Source organism: Aethalodelphis obliquidens, unplaced genomic scaffold (assembly GCF_003676395.1).
Source record: "Aethalodelphis obliquidens isolate GAN/ISIS:26980383/991018 unplaced genomic scaffold, ASM367639v1 scaffold5, whole genome shotgun sequence".
In the NCBI taxonomy this organism is placed as follows: domain Eukaryota; kingdom Metazoa; phylum Chordata; class Mammalia; order Artiodactyla; family Delphinidae; genus Aethalodelphis; species Aethalodelphis obliquidens.
This window is the reverse complement of record NW_020837949.1, coordinates 17,772,475-17,790,470: the sequence shown is the minus strand read 5'-3', so window position 1 is coordinate 17,790,470 and position 17,996 is coordinate 17,772,475. Positions and strand designations below refer to the sequence as shown.

The 17,996-nt window shown below is 38.5% G+C and overlaps 2 protein-coding genes across 6 annotated transcripts in view; one reads left to right on the top strand and one right to left on the bottom strand.

Annotated features, from left to right (window-relative positions):
- CYREN (cell cycle regulator of NHEJ) overlaps positions 1-17,996 on the bottom strand; it is a 127,774-nt gene that overhangs the window by 24,611 nt on the left and 85,167 nt on the right. For 3 of the 5 annotated variants that reach the window (XM_027101840.1, XM_027101843.1, XM_027101844.1), the window contains one exon: positions 12,124-13,748. The exons of 1 other annotated variant lie outside the window; for it this stretch is intronic. Coding sequence is in view for 2 of the 4 variants with exons in the window: in XM_027101844.1 (XP_026957645.1) it covers positions 13,728-13,748 (21 nt within the window). In the remaining 2 variants the exon portion in view is untranslated. Of the gene's footprint in view, positions 1-8,961; positions 9,106-12,123; positions 13,749-17,996 lie in introns of those variants that run through there. One more of the 5 variants, XM_027101838.1, reaches the window with a different exon arrangement.
- The window catches only part of AGBL3 (AGBL carboxypeptidase 3), an 85,838-nt gene that overhangs the window by 27,164 nt on the left and 40,678 nt on the right, over positions 1-17,996 (top strand). The window contains 7 exon segments of the mRNA XM_027101846.1: positions 8,587-8,694; positions 11,639-11,777; positions 12,995-13,021; positions 13,023-13,268; positions 13,270-13,520; positions 13,523-13,754; positions 17,328-17,490. Of these exon segments, the coding sequence (XP_026957647.1) occupies positions 8,587-8,694; positions 11,639-11,777; positions 12,995-13,021; positions 13,023-13,268; positions 13,270-13,520; positions 13,523-13,754; positions 17,328-17,490 (1,166 nt within the window).

Genomic DNA, 17,996 nt, shown 5'->3' with positions numbered 1-17,996 from the left:
CCTGTGTTCGCACACAGGCCTCCTGGTGGCGGCAGCAGCGGCCTTAGCGTCTCATGTCTGTCTCTGGGCTCCGCACTTTTAGCCGCGGCTCGCGCCCATCCCTGGAGCTCTCTCAAGCAGCGTTCTTAATCCCCTCTCCTCGTGCACCAGGAAACAAAGAGGGACGTAAAAGTCTCTTGCCTCTTCGGCAGGTCCAGACTTTTCCCCGGACTCTCTCCCGGCTAGCCGCGGTGCACTAACGCCCTGCAGGCTGTGTTCACGCAGCCAACCTCAGTCCTCTCCCGGCGCTCCGACAAAAGCCGGAGCCTCAGCTCCCAGTCCCGCCCGCCCCGGCGGGCGAGCCGACAAGCCTCTCGGCTGGTGAGTTCCGGTCGGCCCGATCCTCTGCGCTGGAATCTGTCCGCTTTGCCCTCCGCACCCCTGTTGCTGTGCTCTCCTCCGCGGCTCCCAAGCTCCCCCACTCCGCCTCCCGAAGTCTCTACCCGCGAAGGGGCTTCCTAGTGTGTGGACACTTTTCCTCCTTCACAGCTCTCTCCCGCTGGTGCAGGACCCGTCCCTATCCTTTTGTCTCTGTTTAGTTTTTTCTTTTGCCCTAACCAGGTACGTGGGGGGTTCCTTGCCTTTTGGGAGGTCTGAGGTCTTCTGCCAGCGTTCAGTAGGTGCTCCGTAGGAGTTGTTCCACGCGTAGATGTATTTCTGGTGTATCTGTGGGGAGGAAGGTGATCTCCGCGTCTTACTCTTCCGCCATCTTCCCGGAAGTCCCTCCTCTTTTCTTTTGAAGTCATATTCAATTAATGTTTTTCCTTTTTTTATTTTTTAACATCTTTATTGGAGTATAATTGCTTTACAATGGTGTGTTAGTTTCTGCTGTATAACAAGGTGAATCAGCTATACATATAAATATATCCCCATTTTTCCTCCCTCTTGCGTCTCCCTCCCAGCCTTCCTATCCCACCCCTCTAGGTGGTCACAAAGCACCAAGCTGATCTCCCTGTGCTATGTGGCTGCTTTGCACTAGCTATTTTACATTTGGTAGTGTATATCCATGCCACTCTCTCACTTCGTCCCAGCATACCCTTCACCTTCCCCGTGTCCTCAAGTCCATTCTCTACGTCTGCATCTTTATTCCTGTCCTGCCCTCAGTTCTTCAGAACCACTTTTTTTTTAATATTCCATATATATGTGTTAGCATATGGTATTTTTTTTCTTTCTGACTTCACTCTGTATGACAGTCTCTAGGTCCATCTACCTCACTACAAATAACTCAATTTCGTTTCTTTTTATGGCTGAGTAATATTCCATTGTATATACGTGCCACATCTTCTTTATCCATTCATCTGTTGATGGACACTTAGGTTGCTTCCATGTCCTGGCTATTGTAAATAGTGGTGCCATGAACACTGTGGTACGTGACTCTTTTTGAATTACAGTTTTCTCAGGGTATATGCCCAGTAGTGGGATTCCTGGGGCGTAGGGTAGTTCTATTTTTAGTTTTTTAAGGAACCTCCCTACTGTTCTCCATAGTGGCTGTATCAATTTAAAGTCCCACCAACAGTGCAAGATGGTTCCCTTTTCTCCACACCCTCCCCAGCATTTATTGTTTGTTGCTGTTTTGATGATGACCATTCTGACCCATGTGAGGTGATACCTTATTGTAGTTCTCATTTGCATTTCTCTGATGATTAGTGATGTGGAGCATCCTTTCATGTGTTTGTTGGTAATCTGTATATCTTCTTTGGAGAAATGTCCATTTAGGTCTACTGCCCATTTTTAGGTTGGGTGGTTTGTTTTTTTGATATTGAGCTGCATGACCTGCTTGTATATTTTGGAAATTAGTTCTTTGTCAGTTGCTTCATTTGCAAATATTTTCTCCCATTCTGAGGGTTGTCTTTACGTCTTCTTTATGGTTTCCTTTGCTGTGCAAAAAGCTTTTAAGTTTCATTAGGTCCCATTTGTTTATTTTTTTTTATTTCCATTTCTCTAGGAGCTGGGTCAAAAAGGATCTTACTGTGATTTATTTCATAGAGTGTTCAGCCTGTGTTTTCCTCTAAGAGTTTGATAGTGTCTGGCCTTACATTTAGCTCTTTAATTTTGAGTTTATTTTTGTGTATGGTGTTAGGAAATGTTCTGATTTCATTCTTTTACATGTAGCTGTCCAGTGTTCCCAGCACCAAATATTGAGGAGGCTGTCTTTTCTCCATTGTATACTCCTGTCTCCTTTATCGAAGATAAGGTGACCATATGTGTGTGGGTTTATCTCTGGGCTTTCTGTCCAGTTCCATTAATCTATATTTCTGTTTCTGTGCCAATACCATACTGTCTTGATTATTTTAGCTTTGGAGTATAGTCTGAAGTCAAGGAGCCTGATTCCTCCAGCTCTGTTTTTCTTTCTCAAGATTGCTTTGGCTATTCGGGGTCTTTTGTGTTTCCATACAAATTGTGAAATTTTTTGTTCTAGTTCTGTGAAAAATGCCATTGGTAGTTTGGTAGGGATTGCACTGAATCTGTAGATTGCTTTGGATAGTATAGTCATTTTCACAATGTTGATTCTTCCAATCCAAGAACATGGTATATCTCTCCATCTGTCTGTATCATCTTTAATTTCTTTCATCGCTGTCTTATAGTTTTCTGAATAGCGGTCCTTTGTCTCCTTAGGTAGGTTTATTCCTAGGTATTTTACTCTTTTTCTTGCAGTGGTAAATGGGAGTGTTTCCTTAATTTCTCTTTCAGATTTTTCATTATTAGTGTACAGGAATGCCAGAGATTTCTGTGCATTAATTTTGTATCCTGCTACTTTACCAAATTCATTGATTAGCTCTAGTAGTTTTCTGGAGGCATATTTAGGATTCTCTATGTATAGTATCATGTCATCTGCAAACAGTGACAGCTTTACTTCTTCTTTTCTGATTTGGATTCCTTTTATTTCCTTTTCTTCTCTGATTGCTGTGGCTAAAACTTCCAAAACTATGTTGAATAACAGTGGTGAGAGTGGGCAACCTTGTCTTCTTCCTGATCTTAGTGGAAATGGTTTCAGTTTTTCACCATTGAGGACAGTGTTGGCTGTGGGTTTGTCATATATGGCCTTTATTATGTTGGGGAAAGTTCCCTCTATGCCTACTTTCTGGAGGGTTTTATCATAAATGGGTGTTGAATTTTGTTGAAAGCTTTCTCTGCATCTGTTGAGATGATCATGTTTTTTCTCTTTCAGTTTTTTAATATGGTGTATCACATTGATTGATTTGCATATATTGAAGAATCCTTGCATTCCTGGGATAAACCCCACTAGATCATGGTGTATGATCCTTTTAATGTGCTGTTGGATTCTGTTTGCTAGTATTTTGTGGAGGATTTTTGCATCTATGTTCATCAGCGATATTGGCCTGTAGTTTTCTTTCTTTGTGACACCTTTGTCTGGTTTTGGTATCAGGGTGATGGTGGCCTCGTAGAATGAGTTTGGGAGTGTTCCTCCCTCTGCTATATTTTGGGAGAGTTTGAGAAGGATAGGTGTTAGCTCTTCTCTAAATGTTTGATAGAATTCACCTGTGAAGTCATCTGGTCCTGGGCTTTTGTTTGTTGGAAGATTTTTTTTTTTTTTTTTTTTTTTTTTTGTGGTACACGGGGCTCTCACTGTTGTGGCCTCTCCCGTTGCAGAGCACAGGCTCCAGACACGCAAGCTCAGCGGCCATGGCTCACGGGCCCAGCCGCTCTGCGGCATGTGGGATCTTCCCGGACCGGGGCACGAACCCGTGTCCCCTGCATCGGCAGGCGGACTCTCAACCACTGCACCACCAGGGAAGCCCTGTTGGAAGATTTTAAATCACAGTTTCAATTTCAGTGCTTCTGATTGGTCTGTTCATATTTTCTATTTCTTCCTGGTTCAGTGTCGGAAGGTTGTGCTTTTCTAAGAATTTGTCCATTTCTTCCAGGTTGTCCATTTTATTGGCATATAGTTGCTTGTAGTGATCTCTCATGATCCTTTGTATTTCTACAGTGTCAGTTGTTACTTCTCCTTTTTCATTTCTAATTCTATTGATTTGAGTCTTCTCCCTTTTTTTCTTGATGAGTCTGGTTAATGGTTTATCAATCTTGTTTATCTTCTCAGAGAACCAGCTTTTAGTTTTATTGATCTTTGCTATCGTTTCCTTCATTTCTTTTTCATTTATTTCTCATCTGATCTTTATGATTTCTTTCCTTCAGCTAACTTCGGGGTCTTTTTGTTCTTCTTTCTCTAATTGCTTTAGGTGTAAGGTTAGGTTGTTTATTTGGGATGTTTCTTGTTTCTTGAGGTAGGATTGTATTGCTATAAACTTCCCTCTTAGAACTGCGTTTGCTGCATCCCTATTTTGGGTCATCGTGTTTTCATTGTCATTTGTTTCTAGGCATTTTTTGATTTCCTCTTTGATTTCTGCAGTGATCTCTTGGTTATTTAGTAGTGTATTGTTTAGCCCCCATGTGTTTGTATTTTTTACAGATTTTTTCCTGTAATTGATATCTAGTCTCATAGCATTGTGGTCAGAAAAGATACTTGATACAATTTAACTATTCTTAAATTGACCAGGGCTTGATTTGTGACCCAAGATATGATCTATCCTAGGGAAAGTTCCATGAGCACTTGAGAGGAAATTGTATTCTGTTGTTTTGGGATGGAATGTCCTATATATACCACTTAAGTCCATCTTGTTTAATATGTCATTTAAAGCTTGTGTTTCTTATTTATTTTAATTTTGGATGCTCTGCCCATTGGTGAAAGTGGGGTGTTAAAGTCCCCTACTATGAATGTGTTACTGTTGATTTCCCCTTTTATGGCTGTTAGTATTTGCCTTATGTCTTGAAGTGCTCCTATGTTTGGTGCATAAATATTTACATTGTTATATCTTCTTCTTGGACTGATCCCTTGATCATTATGTAGTGTCCTTTTTTGTCTCTTGTAATAGTCTTTAATGTCTGTTTTGTCTGATATGAGAATTGCTACTCCAGCTTTCTTTTGATTTCCATTTGCATGGAATATCTTTTTCCATCCCCTCACTTTCAGTCTGTATGTGTCCCTAGGTCTGAAGTGAGTCTCTTGTAGACAGCATATATACGGGTCTTGTTTTTGTATCCATTCAGCGTCTGTGTCTTTTGGTTGGAGCATTTACTCCATTTACATTTAAGGTAATTATCGATATGTATGTTCCTATTCCCATTTTCTTACTTGTTTTGGGTTTGTTTTTGTAGGTCTTTTCCTTCTCTTGTGTTCCTGTTTAGAGAACTTCCTTTAGCATTTGTTGTAAAGCTGATTTGGTGGTGCAGAATTCTCTTAAAGAGCTTTTGCTTTTCTGTAAAGGTTTTTTAACTTTTATTTTTGGCTGCGTTGGGTCTTCATTGCTGTACACAGGCTATCTCTAGTTGTGGCGAGCCAGGGGTACTCTTCGTTGTGGTGCACAGGCTTCTCATTGCAGTGGCTTCTCTTGTTGCAGAGTACGGGCTCTAGGTGCGTGGGCTTCCGTAGTTGTGGCTCGCGGGCTCAAGAGCACAGGCTCAATAGTTGTGGCGCATGGGCTTAGTTGCTCCGTGGCATGTGGGATCTTCCTGGACCAGGGCTCGAACCCACGTGTCCTGCATTGGCAGGTGGATTCTTATCCACTGCCCCACCAGGGAAGAGCTCTGTAAAGGTTTTAATTTCTCCGTCAAATGTGAATGAGATCCTTGCTGGGTAGAGTATTCTTGTTTGTAGATTTTTCCCTTTCATCACTTTAAATATGTCCTGCCACTCCTTTCTGGCTTGCAGAGTCTGCTGAAAGATCAGCTGTTAACCTTATGGGGATTCCCTTGTATGTTATTTGTTGCTTTTGGCTTGCTGCTTTTAATATTTTTTTCTTTGTATTTAATTTTTGATAGTTTGATTAATATGTGTTTTGGCGTGTTTCTCCTTGGATTTATCCTCACTAGGACTCTCTGTGCTTCCTGGAGTTGATTATTTCCATTCCCACATTAGGGAAGTTTTGAACTATAATCTCTTCAAATATTTTCTTAGTTCATTTTTTTTTCTTTTCTCTTCTGGGATCCCCCTATAATTCAAAGGTTCATGCATTTAATGTTGTCCCAGAGGTCTCTGAGACTGTCCTCAATACTTTTCATTCTTTTTTCTTTATTCTGCTCTGCAGTAGTTATTTCCACTGTTTTATCTTCCAGGTCACTTATCCATTCTTCTGCCTCAGTTATTCTGCTATTGATTCCTTCTAGAGAATTTTTAATATCATTTATTGTGTTGTTCATCATTGTTTGCTTTCTCTTTAGTTCTTTTAGTTCCTTGTTAAACGTTTCTTGTATTTTCTCCATCTATTTCCAAGATTTTGGATCATCTTTACTATCATTACTCGGAATTCTTTTTCAGGTAAACTGCCTATTTCCTCTTCATTTGTTTGGCCTGGTGGGTTTTTGCCTTGCTCCTTCATCTGCTGTGTGTTTCTCTGTCTTCTCATTTTGCTTAACTTACTGTGTTTGGGGTCTTCTTTTTGCAGGCTGCAGGTTCCTAGTTCCCATTGTTTTTGGTTTCTAACCCCAGTGGGTAAGGTTGGTTCAGTTGGGTTGTGTAGGTTTTGTGGTGGAAGGGACTGGTGCCTGTATTCTGGTGGATGAGGCTGGATCTTACCTGTCTGGTGGGCAGGACCACGTCTGGTCGTGTGCTTTAGGGTGTCTGTGAACTTATTATGATTTTAGGCAGCCTCTCTGCTAATGGGTGGGATTGTGTTCCTGTCTTGCTAGTTGTTTGGCATGGGGTGTCCAGCACTGTAGCTTGCTGGTCGTTGAGTGGAGCAGGGTCTTTGCGTTGAGATGGAGATCTCTGGGAGAGCTTTCACCATTTCATATTATGTCGGGCAGGGAGGTCTCTGGTAGACCAGTATCCTGAACTCAGCTCAGGTCTGACACCCAGCCAGAGCACCAAGACCCTGTCAGTCACTTGGCTCAGATGAAAAGGGAGGAAAGGGAGGGAAAAAAAAAAGAAAGTAAAACAAAATAAAGTTACTAAAATAAAAAATAAATATTAAAAACAAAAGTAATAAAAATAAAGAAGGGAGCAAGCAAACCGAAAAACAAATCCACCAATGATAACAAGCGCTAAAAACTACCAAGAAAAAAAAACAGACAACCCTAGGAAAAATGGTAAAAGCAAAGCTATACAGACAAAATCACACAAAGAATCATACACATACACAGTCACAAAAAGAAAAAAAGGAAAAAATATTATATAAATTTTAAAAAAGGAAGAGTGCAACCAAATCAATAAACACATCTACCAACGACAATAAGCTCTAAATATTAAACTAAGATAAACATAAAACCAGAAACAAATTAGATGCAGAAAGCAAACCCCAAGTCTACAGTTGCTCCCAAAGTCCACTGCCTCAATTTTGGGATGATTTGTTTTCTATTCAGGTATTCCACAAATGCAGGGTACCTCAAGTTGATGGTGGAGATTTTATCCGCTGCTCCTGAGGTTGCTGGGAGAGATTTCCCTTTCTCTTCTTTGTTCGCACAGCTCCTGGGGTTCAGCTTTGGATTTGGCCCCACCTCTGTGTGTAGGTCGCCAGAGGGCATCTGTTTCCGCTCAGACAGGACAGGGTTTAAGTAGCAGCTGATTAGGGGGCTCTGGCTCACTCAGGCCAGGGGGCAGGGAGGGGTTTGGAATACGGGGCGAGCCTGTGGCAGCAGAGGCCAGCATGATGTTTTAAGAGGCTGAGGTGCGCCGTGTGTTCTCTCGGGGAAGTTGCCCCTGGATCACGGGACCCTGGCAGTGGCGGGCTGCACAGGCTCCTGGGAGGGAGGTGTGGATAGTGACCTGTGCTCGCACACAGGCTTCTTGGTGGCTGCAGCAGCAGCCTTAGCGTCTCATGCCCGTCTCTGGGGTCCGCGCTGATAGCCCTGGCTCGCACCCGTCTCTGGAGCTCCTTTAAGCGGCACTCTTAATCCCCTCTCCTCACGCACCAGGAAACAAAGAGGCAAGAAAAAGTCTCTTGCCTCTTCAGCAGCTCCAGACCTTTTCCCGGACTCCCTCCTGGCTAGCTGTGGTGCACTAGCCCCCTTCAGGCTGTGTTCATGCAGCCAACCCCAGTCCTGTCCCTGGGATCCAACCTCTGAAGCCCAAGCCTCAGCTCCAAGCCCCCACCCGCCCTGGCAGATGAGCAGACAAGCCTCTCAGGCTGGTGAGTGCTGGTCGGCACCAATCCTCTGTGCGGGAATCTCTCTGCTTTGCCCTCTGCACCCCTGTTGCTGCTCTCTCCTCCGTGGCTCTGAAGCTTCCTGCCACCCCTAGTCTCCGCCAGTTAAGGGGCTTCCTAGTGTGTGGAAACCTTTTCTCCTTCACAGCTCCCTCCCAGAGGTGCAGGTCCCATCCCTATTTTTTGTCTCTCTTTTTTCTTTTGCCCTACTCAGGTACATGGGGAGTTTCTTGCCTTTTGGGAGGTCTGAGGTCTTCTGCCAGCGTTCAGTAGGTGTTCTGTAGGAGTTGTTCCACGTGTGGATGTATTTGTGGGGAGGAAGATGATCTCCACATCTTACTCCTCTGCCATCTTGAAGGTCCCTCTGTTTTTTCTTTTTCTCCAGATTGGACCCCTTCTAATCCTGAGCGAATGTACATCCCAACAGGCCTGGAGATAGAACCCCTTTATCCAAGCTCCAAGGAGGATCCTGTGGTTTACCTAGCTGAAGATGGTGGGTATATGAGACATGTTGCTATAAAAAATAACTTGGTACCTGGGCTAATCTCTTAGTCATATTTGTTCTGCTGTTTATAGTGGAAATTGTAAATTAATAGGAAGTCCCTGACTCCACAAACACGTCTGGTTACATATTAATCCAAATGTTGATTCAGTGCTAATTATGTTCTTGAAGGTGCATATTGCAGCGTATGCACACTTACTTTAAGATAAAGCATCATGTTGACCATGAGAATGAAGAGTCTTATTGCGATGGAATTAAGCTTCGCATCAGTTTTCAAAGGTAAATCCAGCAGAGTGCTCTGCAACTATCATCCCCTTTCCATCTATAGGTCATTTTCATGCAGTCTTTCAGGTGATTTATTTTCATATTATGCCAGTTTGATGCATTTCTTGGGACTGCATTCTTGAAAAGAGGAAAATATCCCACATTGCAAATAACATCTAAGATTACATCTCAGGAAAGTGTTCTTAACACTCAGGATTAATAAGTGCACCTTGAGAGCTCTGGTAATGCAGAATCTCTGCTTCATGTTAGAGTATGCTAATAATCAAACGTAGAAGTCTCAACCTATATTGTAAACTGCGCTGCTCCTGAAGCACCAATGTAAGGCAGTATGGGACTCCTGTACAGTTTCACCACATCTTATGGAAAAACCGGAATGAACTTTTTGGCCAACCCAGTATCTTAGACTATATATTAAAGATGACTTCCAGGAAGCAAATGTATTTTATTTAAAGAGCTGGCAAAACAGAGAAATTCATGGGAATTCCTTCTTACACAGTAAGCAACTACAGAAATCATATACTCATGCATTTTTAAGCAACTGGGGTGAGCGAAGCACCTCTGATTTTTTATATTTGATTTCAAATATTTACATAGCTAATGTACCTCATAACTTTCACACATAAATGAGATCTAATATGAAATTAAAGTAGATGAGGTGAGTCGGTCAAGCTCTTGTCAGGAAGTGGATGGCTTACATAGAGTAATTTAAGAAACTTTAATGAAAGGATAACTTACAAAAGGGTGGACAGAATTAAGGGAGACTAATAAGGGATGGTGAAGTAACACAGAATTGTCAATAGAGCAGAACCATTATTCCTCCTAGGCCTGAAGGGGTAAGAGAACAGAGTGGTTTCCAAACCTGTAGCTGTAGAAGGAAGTCCCCAAACAACTGAGTATATAGAATTCTGGGTTTACATTTTTTTCTTTTAAATATTTTTCTTTCTTTAAAGATATTGTTCCATTGTCTCATGACATCTGTTCTCTTTAGTAAAAAGTCAGCCATAATTTATATCATTGTTCCTTACATGTGATGTGTCTTTTTCTGTTTGGCTGTTTTCAGCAATTTGATTGTGACCTGCCTAGATTTGGTTATCTTTATATTTATCCGGTTTGGAGTTTGCTGAACCTCTTAGATCCATAATTTAATAGAGTTCTTTGTTTTTTTTCCAAATTTGAGAAATTTTCAGCCATTATTTCTTCACGTATTTTCTCCATAATATTCTTTCTCTTCTGTCCCTTGGAATTCCAACTCCAATCCATATGGTAGATTTCTAGCTATCTCGCACATGTCACTGGGTCTTTGTTCTTTTTTTCTCCTCTGGCCTTGGGTTTGGATAATTGTATTCATTTGTTTTTAAGTTCACTGAGTCTTTCCTTTGCAATATTCAGTTTCTCTTAAGCCCATCTGGTAAATCTTTCATTTCCATTATTGTACTTTTTATTTCTAGAATTTTCATTTCATTCTTTTTACAGTTAACATTTCTTCTTTTTTTGAATTACTTGATCTGTTTATTCACTATCTCTATCTTTTCCTTTAAGTATTTTAACATATATTCAAAGTCCTTCTCTGTTAATCGTACCATCTGAGTTATCTTTGGGTCTGTTAAATATTTATTGGATCACATTTCCTTCTTTGTGTGCTTCATAGTTTTTTTTTATCATATGTGGGAAATTGTGAAAGATATGTTGTAGGAGTTTGTATTATGTTCTTTTTAAACATTATGCTGAATTTTTTTCTGGTAGGCAGCTAAATTGCTGGCAAATCATTTTGCTTCCTTTGGAATTGGTTTATTTTTTTATAAAAGCAGGTCTGTTTTCATTTTGTCCTTAGTCCTAGGTCATGGCCCTTACTCCTGAATGCGGTTCTTATGCCTAATATACAACCTTTTTAGAGTCACGATTGAATGCCTGAGGTGCTCAGTGAAGTCCTTGTATTCTGGATAGGTTGAATTTCAATATATCCTAGAATGTTTATCCTCTGGTATCTCAGTCCTACAGTAGCACTCTGTCCTATCTTCCCTAGTCTTATCCTGTGCTTGTAGAGCCAAGCCTTCAGTCAAGGACTGGGGAACCACCATGTAGACTATCGAAGCCCTCCCTCTACATAGCGTTCTTCTCTCTGGTACCCAGGGTACCAATTTCAGCAGCCCCAGGCAACAATCTCGCCTCCGCAGCTCAACATGACTGTTATGCTATCCTTAAGTGCCATCTTCCTAAGAGGTAAAAAGTACCCCCAGGAAGAAAACAAGAATTAAACATGGGCTTATTTCATGTATTTACCTTCTTTCAAGAACCATATGTAGTTCTGGTATTTGTGTTGTCCAAATGCATGAAAACAGTTAATTCGTATTTTTTGTCCAGTTTTATAGTTATTTACAGTGAAAAGATGACTTCAGGACCAATTACTTCATTATAACAAGAAGTAGAGTATTTTTACTGTGAGAAATATATGAATTTATTTCAGGCATTGCTTTTCTAGTCTAAATACTTAGACTTACTTATTTCAACATAAACCTATATATGCTAGTGTCAAATTATGTTAAAATTTATAATCCTTAGTGACACTTCAGTTATACTGTAGTTCCAAACTCTATGCAGAATAGCCTATATACTTTAGCTATGGCTTGATATCTTTATGGTTTCTCATCAGCCTACAAAGAGCCTTGTTTTGTGTATTCCCAAGTTGGGGGCAACCAAACACCCTTGAAGCAGCCTGTGAATAACTGTGATGATACTTTGATGTTTGAAGCAAGGTTTGAGAGTGGTAATCTACGGAAGGTAGTCAAAGTGTAGGTTTTAATTATTTTTATTTGAGGAGGTAGACTATCAACTATTTATTATTTCCTGTATTAGATACATTACTTTTAGTATCCATTACTGAACTATAATTCCTTGAAGTATAGATGCTACTTAGAGATTATTTTAAGGGGGTAGGTATGGAAGGTTCTGGGTTCAAACAATTTTGAGAACTATGAATTAAACAGGTTTCTGTAATGTACATTTTCAGTATGCCAGTATGAATTGTCACACACACACACACACCCCGCTTCTCAGACTTTTTAATGGAGTAGTTCTTCAGATGAGTGTTCTGTAAAACATGCTTGGGAACATGCCTGCGATCCAAGGATATTTTTTAAAAAAATTTTTAATGAAAAATTTTAAACATACACTTAAGTACAGAGCATAATACAGTTCTACATTAACTATCATATACCCATCACCTAGATTCAATGGCTCTCAAGGTTTTACAACATTCATTTCCTAGTTCACTGTTTGTAACTACACACACAAACACATATACACACACAATAAGTGCATAATGCTGATAGAATAGGAAGTACTTGGTAAAAAAAGTCACAACTAACCAGGTAAAATTGTTAGATATATAAGTAATGTACTAATGAAATTATTTTTGCCTTTAAGTATCTTCAATGATTAAGTATGGGGGATGCAAACAGTTATGATATACAGTTCCTGTCCTCTCAGAGTTTACAGTTTTATAATCCATATGCTTATAGTAATTTATATAGGTTTTTAACCTTTCTTAGTGATAGGTATTTCAGATTCTTAGAGCTAGAATCTAATATAAAACAGAAATATATGTCTGAAGTAAAAAAAGAAACATTGGACTTGAATTCTTAAAAACTTAAGAACTCTTTAATCACTTCTTTTATAGGAAACATAACCGGGTTGACATATATAATTTTTGTCAAATGCCCATTTTTTTATGTGCTCTCTTGAATTACAAAGGAGTAAAAAGACTTTAGAATTCACATAGAAGCAGTTTTGCATCCAATAAAAGAGAAAGCTTCAAAACTTTGATTTTTTACAATTACTTGCTTATTGGACATTGCCTAAATAAATGTTGTTTCCCAAATAAAAAGCTTTCTGTGAATAGGTAGTTTATTATTTGTATATTTATTATTACTTTTATTATTTAATTTAAACTTGAATGTCATTTTTACATTTTTATGTGTTTTTTCCCCTTCCTTTTTTTGTGTCTTAGGGCAGAATATGAATACCAGCTGACTGTGCCCTGACCTGTTCACAAATAAACACACCCAGTGGTACTACTTCCACGTCACTAATACCCAAGCAGGAATAGACTACAGATTCACTATTATCCATTTCACCAAGCCTGCTAGTCTTTATAATCGGGGTATGCACCCACTGTTTTATTCTGAAAACGAGGCCAACGCTCATAATATTGGCTGGCAGAGAATAGGAGACCAAATGAAGTATTATAGAAGCAACCAGGGGCAAGACGGGTGCCATTATTTCTCTTACATGGACATTTCAATTTCCACACAATAAAGATACCTGCTATCCATACACTTACACAAACCTGCAAGAATACCTTTCTAGCATCAATAATGACCCAGTACAGTCAAAGCTTTGTAAAATACGTGTCTTGTGCCACACAATTACTAGGAACATGGTGTATGTTTTAACGATTACTACCCCCTTGAAGAACAGTGAGTCAAGAAAGCGAAAGGCCATGATTTTGATTGCAAGGGTACATCCAGGAGAAACCACAGCTTTTGGATCATGAAGGGCTTCCTAGATTATATTTTAGGAGACTCAAGTGATACACAGTTGCTCCGGGACACTTTCATCTTCAAGGTGGTACTCATGCTGAATCCAGATGGTGTGATTGTGGGAAATTATCGGTGTTCCTTAGCTGGATGGGATTTAAACCTTAACTATACATCTCTCCTGAAGGAGTCATTTCCTTCTGTTCAGTATACCCGGAACATGATCTGTAGGTAAAATAAGCATCAAATTACCCTATGCTTATTTAGTAAACTTGGTAGTAAGAATTTTGCTCCCACAATCCCACTCATTTTACTCTAGATTTTCTTAAGATAGTTTAACTATAGCTACTTAATTTTTTTCCTTATTCTTCCCAACTCTGCTTCTGTACCTTTCTGGCATTATGCCACTACGTTCACTAGCTTTCTTTTAAGTAATGAAATAGACTCTAGAACATTTTAATGGCTTAGTGAAAATGTGCAGTTACATTTGCCTATCCTAAAATTTGGTTTCTTCCTAAAGTTAATGGTAGCACTGATGTTTATTTTGGGATCCTTGAATCCCTTATATGTGAAAATTAGTTACATCTACAGAGCCTTCTGGCACTATGTTGACCATACATTGCTCTATGATGAGTCTTTTGATGATAGGTTACATACTTATTTAAACTTTCATGAATAGTCTTATTTGCCCCTGGAAAAAATGAACAGCTTTAAATTTTCTAAAGAATCAGAACAGTAAAATACACATAGCATTTAAAGCTTTGTTGAATTACTGGGTGAATTATTAAATAGATTCAAGTAATAACAATCAGGAATAGGCATTGCTAGAGTAGAGAGATTTATTGGAGTCAAAGAACACCCAAATCCTCTTAACCTTTTTGGTTAAGAATGTGGAGACTAGAGTGAAAACATATCAGATTGGAATCCCTGCTATATCATTTGCTAACTGTGTGATCTTGAGCAATTTCAAAAACAAACCCAAACCTCAGTTTTCTCATCTATAAAGTGGGAATAATAACGCTTACCTCACAGACAAGAGGATTAAATGAGAATATTACTACTAAAGTGCCCAGAATAAAGTGCCCAATATTACTGGAACACTGGAAACTCTAAATGTATTCAGTGTTTCCGCAAATGTAAAAAGAAGTTAATGAATTAGATATAGATGTAATAACTCTTCGTAAACTATTTAGGATTGTTCAAATGTTACAATAATAAGTACTATTATAGAGAGTGTTTATATCCTCATCCAGCTCTGTCATCAGGGCCCCTAATAAAAGCATACGAGCCCTGTTTCAAGGAGGAGGACCTCAAAGATACCTCCAGTCCCTCAGAGGAGCTGACAGGCTTCAGGAGCACCCAGCATGGCTCTAGTTACTTAGTTCAGCCTCAACTTTCATGTTAATCCTTTTATCTTTATAGACACATGGGGAGTGAAGCGCAGATCTCCACAAAAATGAGTAAAAACTCTTGTTTTATACCCCTCACAAATGTGGACTTCAGGATTCTCTGAAATTATTTGGGAAATATTTAAGTCATAAAGAGTAACCCATAACTAATTTTCCTGGGGATGGCACACAATGGAGAGAGCTGAGTAAATGCAATGTGGTATCCTGGATTGGATTCTGGGACAGAAAAAGGACATTATTGGGAAAACTAGTGAAATCCAAATAAGGTTGGGAGTTTAATAGTGATGTACCAACGTTGGTTCCTTAGTTTTTGACAATGTGCCATGGTTATGTAATATGTTAACATTAGGGGAAACTGGATGAGGGGTAGATATATGGAAACTCTCTCTACTATTTTGCCAGTTTTGTGTAAATCTAAAGTTATTCCAAAATTTAAAGTTTATTTTTTAATAGAAAGGGAGCTGATGGGATGCCCATTAGAGTATTTATAATGTCTACTTAATGCTCTTTGACATTAAGGGTGCCTGGCCCAACACAAGATGGATTACAGGCCAAGGCCCTTTGGCTTGTCTCTGTGGAAGACATTTTATATGTCTCTGTTCTTCTTAAATTGCCTCATAAGAAGGTTAAGGCAGGAATCTATTCAATAAGTTTCAGACAGACTTCCAAGAAAGAGAACTACTTTAATGCAATTGATTAATCATAGGCAGATAAATGGAATAAAAGTCAGTCACATACATGTGGAAAGGTGAGAGGCTGTAAGTATGTCTAAAACTAAATATATTTAAAGTATTTGAGGATAACAGAGAGTAGCTTTTAATATAGGCTACTTAGTGTAAGGTACTTAGAATATCTTAACTGGCTAAGAAAGAAATCCCAATTGTTTCTAAAGTGATTTAAATTAGTGTTAAGATGAGAGACCCTATTATGCTGTTTGACTTCAAAAGTAGTAACATTTCTTTGGGATTTAATTACTTAGAGGTTTCTTTTGACTCACTTATAAGAAACCAAATGTTCATTAAAACTGGGGAAATGGTTTAAAAATGTACAGTATATCTTATTTAAGGAGCTAACTTGATAGTCTTTATAATCTAGTCCTTTTCCTAAAAACTTGTAATGATCATTTGGTGACTTTATGTCAATTTTATGTTATCAGTTAGAATTTACTGGTCATCAAATGAAAAAGGGCAATAAATTAATACGTGTAACAGACTTCAACTTGGGATTTCACTATAGTTTAAAGAAGTATTGTTTTGGATAGAAGCTACACTTTGAATATTTAGATTTTAGGATTTAATATTTTGTTATAAAAGTATTACATTTCATGTTACTATAAATTATTAACATTTGGTATTTATTCTTCCAGATATAAGCAGTATATGTAATTTTAGTTATTTAAGTAATATAATAATGCTATATGAAGTTTGGAAATGATATAAAAATAAAGGCAAAAATGTCGGTAATCCTACCACCTTAACACCACCACTTTTTCAACTTTTGAAAGCCTCTCTACTAGTTATTTTCATCAACCAGTTTGGGGGACTTATTTTTTATTACTTTAATATTCATTGAATGCCTAAATTATGCAGGCTAAGAATTGTGCTCTTGAGAAATGATTTCTTTAAATTATTTATTAGAAATTTACCAGAAAAACAATCAATTCAAACTTTGGTACTATTTTTCTCAAAATGATATTTACTCACCACATTACTCAAAGGTTAAATATTAATTGGCTTCAGCACTAAGTCGTCAGGCACTCAATTTTTAACACATATTTTGGTACTTGTGTGCATAGCACTGTTTTAGATGTTTTGAAGCATTCCCTATCCATGTTTGATTAAATATCAAAAATATGAAAACTTACCTAGGCAAGTGCCAAGTAAATGGTACCAACATTAAGTGCTACAGGAGTTCAAAAAAGAAAAGTCTGTGGGCTTGACTAGTCAGAGAGGAAGTGAGACGTGAGGTTGGTGTTGAGGGATAAGGGGTAGTATTTGCATTTACAAATATGAAGAAAGAAGATACTTCAGTCAGAAAGAATCTATGTGAGAGCTAAAAGGCAAAGATAAGAGTGAGCTGTTTTCTGTGTACAACAAAAAACACAATCAAAAAAGCAGAGAGATCCTCTTGGAGAAAGTCTTGGGAGTAAGGTAAAAATTTTGTCCTTATACTGGAAGGCTAAAACATTCATATTTTATATACAATTAATAGGAACTTATTGTAGGTGTTTAAAAAATTATATGTTAATAATCATAAGAGGTAAGAAAAGAAACTGAAAAGTAGGATATAAGAAATTCTGTTTATTTGGATATTAGACTTGTTAATCCATAATTACAGCCATAAAAGAAAAATGCAGAGGTAAAATGTAGTAACTTGTTCTTTTTCTTCTTTGTAGATTGATGGAGAAACGAGAGGTTATTTTGTATTGTGACCTTCATGGCCATAGTAAGAAAGAGAACATCTTCATGTATGGCTGTGATGATAGTGACAGATGTAAAGCATTATACTTACAGTAACGAATCTTGCCACTTAGGCTGAGCAAAAATTGTCCAGATAAAGTAAGCACCTTTAATATTTTGACTTTTCCTTTACTACATGTTGCCCATGCAAGACAGCAAAATGGATAATTTTAGTTAGTAAACTGCTTTTTTATTTAGTTATTCTGATTGGTTTATACAATTGACCATAAGAAAGCAACTGTGTGAAATGTTTAATGACCAGTAATTTGAGATATGAAAAAAAATGCCCAATATCCTACCACCATACTTAATGATAAAAGACTGATTGTTTTCCTCCTGAGGTCAGGAACAAGGCAAGGATATCCACTTTTACCCCTTCAATTCAGCCTTATACTGGAGGTTCTAACAAGTGCTATAAGGGAAGAAAAAGAAATAAAAGGCAGACAGATTGGAAAGGCAGGCGTGATTGTGTTCATAGAAAACCCATGCAATCCACAAAAACTCCTAGAACTAATAACTGAGTTTAGCAGTGTCATAGGATACAAGGTCGACCCACAAAAACCAACTGCAGTTCTATATACTCACAGTGAACAACTGGAAACCAA